This window comes from Rosa rugosa, chromosome 2 (assembly GCF_958449725.1).
Source record: "Rosa rugosa chromosome 2, drRosRugo1.1, whole genome shotgun sequence".
Taxonomy (NCBI): domain Eukaryota; kingdom Viridiplantae; phylum Streptophyta; class Magnoliopsida; order Rosales; family Rosaceae; genus Rosa; species Rosa rugosa.
This window is the reverse complement of record NC_084821.1, coordinates 13609143-13616977: the sequence shown is the minus strand read 5'-3', so window position 1 is coordinate 13616977 and position 7835 is coordinate 13609143. Positions and strand designations below refer to the sequence as shown.

The 7835-nt window shown below is 39.5% G+C and overlaps 1 protein-coding gene across 1 annotated transcript; it reads left to right on the top strand.

Moving 5' to 3' along the window:
* The first annotated feature begins 5666 nt into the window (after nt 1-5666).
* On the top strand, nt 5667-7292 carry LOC133731795 (probable protein phosphatase 2C 24). Its single transcript, XM_062159209.1, has 4 exons — nt 5667-6128; nt 6243-6557; nt 6727-6832; nt 6913-7292. The coding sequence occupies exons 1-4, from the start codon at nt 5682-5684 to the stop codon at nt 7227-7229; spliced, it is 1185 nt and encodes a 394-aa protein (XP_062015193.1). The 5' UTR covers nt 5667-5681; the 3' UTR covers nt 7230-7292.
* Nucleotides 7293-7835: the final 543 nt, after the last annotated feature.

Genomic DNA, 7835 nt, shown 5'->3' with positions numbered 1-7835 from the left:
GCACTGAACTTGCATATGTTTTACTTCATCTACTGCAAATACAAGTCTTTGTTAATGATACTCTTCCCATATATCACTCCACTTAGTTGACCTTCTACACCACCTAAAATTGGTCTGCATATTGAACTATATGAATAATTAAAATCATTTCAGCTTATGGTCAAGCAGCAACAAAATTAAATAATTCTTGTCAACGTTAATAGATTCATACATTATAATTATAGAATCCAATTCTATATATCGCTTCAAATGAGTGTAGCTCATCCAGATATATAGCAAAGGTACATAAGTCGTTCAGCATATGAAGTCATCATTGGTAATGTAAGGTTCATTTGGGAAGAATATATAGTTTCAACTTCTGGATTTGATATAAATTTTTGTTAACCAGTGCTTATTTCAGTTTCTCCTAGCTATGTGTATGTGTGTGTCTAATACATTCAATATTGAATGTATATATATAGGATAACATGCATGAGGATATGCGCGCATTGGTTTTTTTTTTTTTTTTTTTTTTTTTTGACAAGAGAAATTATATTAAACAACAAGAGAAGCTACAAGTCAGAATCCGTCGACACACCAATACTAGCTAGGAAGGTTACGGAGGGATTTGACCAATATCATACAAGAGATTAATGCTAGCTAAAGAGGGAGGAAGATTGGAAGCCCAATCAACTGGCATGGACACACCCTCTTAAAAGCCAATGAAGCAACACAATCCGCTGCCAAGTTAATTAGAGCATTGCTCAATCAATATAACTGGATCTCCAATAATCCATTTGCTTAAGGCAAAAATGTAGCTAATCACATCATTTAATTTACATCCAACATAAACATGACCAAGAATTCCATTTTCATTCTTTTTGGCTTTTAAAAGAAAGTAGAACCAAGGATTTTTTCTTTTCCTTTAATAAACCTTATATTACTTTTTTCTTTAACTTCAGAATAAAGCGGAATTTTCATGACATCTCATCAATGTTATTATCAATCCTTAGTTAAGATGAGTTAGAACTTAGAACATTGTGGATTGTGGGTCTGTATTATTCGAGAGTCGGCTAGGAAATGGTTAGTTAGCTAGGTATGCGGAATTTTCATGACATCTCATCAATGTTATTATCAATCCTTAGTTAAGATGAGTTAGAACTTAGAACATTGTGGATTGTGGGTCTGTATTATTCGAGAGTCGGCTAGGAAATGGTTAGTTAGCTAGGTATGCGGAATTTTCATGACATCTCATCAATGTTATATTATCAACTCTTAGTTAAGATGAGTTAGAACTTAGAACATTGTGGATTGTGGGTCTGTATTATTCGAGAGTCGGCTAGGAAATGGTTAGCTAGCTAGGTATGCGGAATTTTCATGACATCTCATCAATGTTATATTATCAATCCTTAGTTAAGATCAGTTAGAACATTGTCGATTATGGGTTTGTATTATTGGAGAGTCAGCTAGGAAATAGTTAGCCAGCTAGGCTTATCTATAGCAGTCTGTTGTAGCTTGTAAAAGTTCAAAATTAGCGAAGCTAAACTTGAGCAGTAGAGTACTTAATACTATAACCCGAGGAATAATAGTGGACCATCAGCACATATGGACTAGAAATAAATAACACCTATATATATATATATATATATATATATATATATATATATATATATATATATATATATATATATATATATATTTGTTCTAAGCTGCTTTCTTAGACCAAATTAAATTAGAGATCGAACTTCTAAGAACAGGCGTCAGCAGGATTCGAGAATCAACATTTCATATCAAAACCATTATTTTCACTGATCAGATTAATATTGGGTTCCAAAAAAAGAAAAGTTCATAGAGTACTGATTTTATTCTGATTCCTTCACAGCTCCATTTCCTCCGCATCATGATGCAGTTTCATTTCTATATATACAAGTTTGTTACTCTGTATACAGCAACATATGACCTAAGGTTTATAGTGATTATGAATCATATATATGTAACCCTCCTGCATCGACATCAGTGTCACGATTTCTTGAATCCTGGGAAACCCCAAAAATAAGGCCAAGGTTTTCATTTCCATCCTCGTATTAAACCTTGACAGACACCTCACGCAAGCTAAGGCTAAGGCTAAGGTGTCGAAGCTCCACTTTCTCTGCAGAAACCAGAGCACACGCAGCAACTGCATGCGATACATGTTTCTTCAGCTGCTGCGCCAACTGTTAGCTCTTAAAACTACAAGCGCCGCACCCCTTATTCTCTGCACGCACCTCACCTCCGCCTACCATGCACCGGTTCTGGCGTCACTCCGCGTGTTCCCACCACCTCAGACCCCCTCGCCACGTGGCGACCTCTCCGGCCACCTACGTATCGGGGCTAAGCCATTCATGGCTTCTCTGTCTGGTCGGTTTTCTACTTTTCTAGGGCTTCCATGTAGGAGAGAGAAGGAGGAGTCCCTTCAAACCCAGGTTTTTCTGTGTGGCTGAAAGTTAACCAGGGTTAGTTTTTGCTTTTCAGGGCTTCTTTTACGTGGCGGTAAAGCAGTAAATCTTTGCCGGCTGTCTGTTTCATGCAGAAGTTGAAGGCAACTGCTAGCCCGCTAGACTTTACAGGTGGAGAAATAGTTAGGGTTTGAACTTTGAAGTAACCTCTCGTGGCCCCCACGTGTTTTATTGGGATGATTGTCATCGACCACGTTGTCCTGTAACCACTCGACGCGTGTTGAGGAAATCAAGTTTGGTGATGCTGCCGAACTAGAATCTCAACGGGTACCCACCTGCATCAAATCTTCTAAATTCGTCTATGTTCCCTTGTTCAGCAGATTTAGCTACTTCTTCATTGAAACTCTTTATTTGTAATCAATGATATTGTCGCTGTACAAATACATTGTCCAAACATAGAACATCAATCATTAATGAGACTGAGTTCATGATAAATAATTTAGGATGGTGTTATTTACACACTCTTTTTTTCTATTCACACACTGTTTTTAGAAAAATATTACTTTAATTCAATTTTTTATATAAATTACCTTAATTACCCTCATTTGTAATTATGTTTTTTTGTATTTATTTTTTTCTATTTAACAAGTCAATCATGAATCAAACATCATTATACAATAAATCAATTTTTTTCACCTATATAAATGAAGAAAAAATAATACGTTCATTAAGTGAAATGACATGTATTATTAGACAAGAAATATGTTTTCCAGGTAATTACGTTCATCCAACTGAATCTAAATTGCAAAAGTCAGAGGTAATGAGTTCAAATCTCACTGACATCATGGGTGATGTGAGGAAAAAACTGTTGTCCAGAAAATAAAAAATAAAAAATAAAACTAAATCTAAATTGCAAAGTTTGTCTCTTCTGCGTTTAGATTCTTTATTTTCAAAAGTATGCTTCATACCCCTCACACTTGTATAAGAACAAACTTTGCAATTTTGATTCAGTTGATGAATGTAATTACCTGGGAAACATATTCCTTGTCTAATAATATAGGTCATTCCACTTAATGAACATATTATTTTTCCTTCAATTAGGTGAAAAAAATTGATTTATTGTATAATGATGTTTGATTCATGATTCACTAGCTAAATACAAAAAAGAAAAAGAAACATAATTACAAGGGATGGTAGTTAGAATAATTTTTAAAAAATTGAATTAAAGTAATAGAAAAATAGAGGGAGTGTGTGAATAGCACCGCCCATAATTTATGTGTGTGAATAGCACCACCCATAATTTAGAACGATTAATTACACTTAAACAAAGGTTTATGATGTCAGGTTGAGTTCAAACTTCAAAAACGAAAAGAAGACTTCAACATGATGGTAATTCATCTAATATTAATTTTAACGAATTACGAGATGAGAAATTCATCTAATATTTTTTAAATTGTCATACATTAATTATTTCTAATTGACACTCTTCTCATAAGTAACAGATTGGATATGAACTTCGTATATACCTTGTTAACATAATAACATTTTAAAATAAAAACGTGCGTGTAATACATGTTGCTCAACATATTTTACGCTTCTAGTGTTGTGGTGGTTTAACATAGGCAATACTTTCTTGGTTCCCAGTTTTAATGCATTTATTCTGTTCAAAAAACATAGGCAATACTTCTAGTTCATAAGGGTTCATGACGTTAAGGCCGACTCTAAGGCGGGCAGGTGGTGTGAGATATCAGGGGAAGACTTTTGATCATGTAACTGTAAAGCATTTATATGTGTATGTTAAGGTGTGATGTTGTGGACCTGTCAGTTTTATTTACGCACTTTGTGTTTTTAAATTGACATGCCGTACATGACGTAAAACTTTATCCTTCTTATTTGATAGTCGATCTCCTCAAAAGTAGGATAAATGTGTGCTCTGAATAAAGTGTTAAAGTTTTAACTTTTGATGACCTCAAAATGTGTATGTATAGTAAACATTAACGTGTGATGCTTGTATATATCGTAGTTTTGTTTACGCACTTTCTATTTTCAGATTGATCGCCATACATGATGTAAAACTTTTTCTTATTTAATAATTTGATTCAAAAGTGGAATAAATGTGTGCTCCAAATATACAGTTAGAATTTTAACTTATAAGAACCGACTTGTATTAAAGCACGTATGATTGAATGCATTTCACACGTCTCTGTCTCTGTATAACATTTCAAATTTTCAAAGGGTCATGATCTGGAGCCTTAATCCTGTGAAGGGCATATCTTAAAGGGTATCTTAAACTTTCTAAGAAAAATGGTTTTCGACCGTTTCGAAAACATTCTTAAACCTTCTAAAAAAAAAAAAAAAAATCTTAAACGCACGCTTTTTTTTTCTTTGTTTTTTTTGTGAGAAACTTAAACGCACGCTTAAACGAACATGATTAACAGCTTTAATTGTCTTGTATACTCGTAGACAAAAGTTTGAAACGTGTTCGGTGAGGGCGACCAGATTTGGACACGCGTATACGACAGCGACAGCGACAGCGTCCCCTTAGATATCCCGGAGGGTCAACGACGTAGACACCCAACCCCCCTACCCCACCGGCCTTCCTCCTTCAATATTCAATTCACTACGTAGATCCATCTGATTGGACCACACGTCACAGGCATGTAAAGCTAGAAGCTTTTTTAAAAAACCATGCCGCAGACTCGCATTCGAGGAACCCGGGACAGGTGGCAGCCGTTTGGCGAGATTTTGAGTGAGAGAGAGAGAGGGGAATTAAAGCCCGATACCACATGCGTGTCAGAAAAGCAAGTTCCCCCCTTGCCTTGCTGCTTTCACTGTCGGTGTCTGATTGGGACACGTATTCCCCGTACTCCGGATCGCGCGGTACACGTGTTGGGTCCTGGGGAGCCTGATAGGGAGATCAACGGCGGAGAATAGAGAGACGTGCTTGATTTAGGCAGAGCAGCACTGTTTTCATACTTTCTCGCTCTAACCCGTGAAGACGACGGGCAAGAGAGAGAGAGAGGGACAGACAGAGACAAGGGAGAGAAGCTCCATTGCAGTTGCAGGTCTTTCCCTTTCTCTACGTAAAAAGCTGTATTTCCGGCCGTGGTGGGCCCCGTTTAAGTCCTTAAAAACCCTCACTCACTAGCGCGGGAGCTCCTCTCTTGCATCCTCTTGCGTTTTTTTTTTTTTTCCAATTAGTTTTGAAAAATTGTTGAGGTTTGAACCAAGAAAAATAGATGAGCGGAGATCGGGTTTGAGTTTGAAATGGCGGAGATTTGTTTCGGGGTTTTGAGCGAGAACGAGGCGAGCTCACGGGCCGCGAGGCGGAGGAGGATAGAGATCCGTCGGTTTAAGTTCGTCTCCGGCGTGGCGGCCCCTGCCGAGTCGACGGAAAATGACGAGAAGCGAAAGAGACTAGAGTGTTGTACTGTTTCTCCGGGCATGGAGAAGTGCGGTGACGAAGAGAAGGGTAATCTGGTCAAAATTGAAAGCGAGGAGGGGGTTTCGAGTCTAACGATTTCCTCCAAGTGTCCGTCCACGTCAGCGCCTGTACTGAATCCTGACGCCAAGTTCGGGATGGTTTCCGTTTGTGGAAGACGACGAGATATGGAAGACGCCGTCTCTATCCACCCCTCCTTTTGCCGCGGGGACCAAGAAACTGCCAACAATCTTCACTACTACGCCGTGTACGACGGCCACGGCTGCTCTCATGTACGTACCAGTCTTTAACATATACATCATGTAATACTGGAGCTTTAATCTTTTCAAAAAAAAAAAAAAAAAGAGCTTTGATTGAACTAAACGTAGTCGTTTTGTATTTCTTAGGTGGCGACGAGGTGTAGGGAGCGGTTCCATGAGGTGGTGAAGGAGGAGATAGAAAACAAGGCTCTTCATGAGTGGCAGAGCGCGTTGGAGAGGAGCTTCACGCGCATGGACATGGAAGTGACTGCGTGGACCCAAGGCACCGTCGCCGGAGCCAACTGTCGGTGCGAGCTTCAAATGCCGGAGTGCGAGGCCGTCGGATCCACCGCCGTTGTCGCTATTGTCACGCCCGACAAGATTATCGTCGCTAACTGTGGTGATTCTAGAGCCGTCCTTTGCCGTGACGGCAAGGCCGTACCTCTTTCCTCCGATCACAAAGTAATTCTCTTCTTTACGCTGATAAGTGATAATAATAAAAAGTTGGTGACAAAAAACTGGTTAAAGATTTGTCTGTTAACTGCGTGGAAAACGTGAAGAAAATTTATACGACAGTATTGTTAAAAGAAGTCCTTTCTGAAAATGTTGTCCTCGTGATCCATGGTAACAGCCGGATCGTCCAGACGAGCTGAACCGGATCGAGGAGGCGGGTGGCCGGGTTATATATTGGGACGGTCCACGGGTTCTCGGAGTTCTGGCCATGTCAAGAGCCATAGGTACGTAAAACTCTCGGAGATTATATTTCTTTTTTTTTCTTCAAAATTTTAATAGTTGGCGATAATTATTTTTTGTTCAGGTGACAACTACTTGAAACCGTACGTGAGCTGCGAGCCGGAGGTGACGATAACGGATCGGACGGCGGAGGACGACTGTCTGATTCTGGCGAGCGACGGCCTGTGGGACGTGGTGTCGAACGACACGGCGTGTGGGGTGGCGCTAATGTGCCTGAAAGGGAAAGCGCACGCGCCTGTGATGGAGAGTAAGGGATCGGAGGTGGAGAACTCCGACAAGGCGTGTTCCGACGCGTCGACTCTGCTGACGAAGCTTGCGTTGGCGAGGCACAGCACTGACAACGTTAGCGTGGTTGTGGTCAATCTTAAGCGCAACACGTAGTCATGCTCGTTTCGATAGCCTCCCCCTCTTTTTTTTTTTTTTTTTTTTTTTTAATGTCCGGATTAGGTTTTGGGTTAGGTTTTTTCTCCCTAATTGGGAGTTTTTGGTGTCAAATGACTTTGGTTGGAAAAATGGAAAGAATGGAGGTCTGTTTGGCAAAAAAAACTCGGAAAAATAAAAAAAAATGGTGGACGTGGAAAATGGGGAGTAGCCTGCATGATGCCTTTATTCGCCGGTCGTTTTGCATTTTCTAATGGCGGAAAAAATAATAGAAGAAAGAGGCGCATTCTGTGCTTATGTTTTATCGAGTATTAATGGTTTTGATATCTTATGTCGTGTTTGTGTAGCCAAAAATATGGAGTAGTGGAGTGATTCAATCGAAAATGGTCAATGAACACATGCAATATGAGCATATAAAGTATATAGTATAATTGAGAAACAATAAGTGATACGTATAGAACCCTAAAGGCTGTCACGGCCGCACAACCGGCCTCTGTGTCGGCATCTCTGCAGCCAAATCAACCGGAATTCAGCCTGCCTCACTGCCCGGCATGTCTAATATTGATTCTCGTGTCTAATATTGATTCTGTCACTATAAGCTTCGCC

Excerpts from the sequence above, each read along its gene's own strand:
- LOC133731795 (XM_062159209.1), top strand. The coding sequence starts at position 5,682 with ATGGCGGAGATTTGTTTCGGGGTTTTGAGCGAGAACGAGGCGAGCTCA. Across the intron at positions 6,558-6,726 it reads CTCTTTCCTCCGATCACAAA|CCGGATCGTCCAGACGAGCT; the intron begins GTAATTCTCTTC and ends CCATGGTAACAG. Across the intron at positions 6,833-6,912 it reads GGCCATGTCAAGAGCCATAG|GTGACAACTACTTGAAACCG; the intron begins GTACGTAAAACT and ends TTTTTTGTTCAG.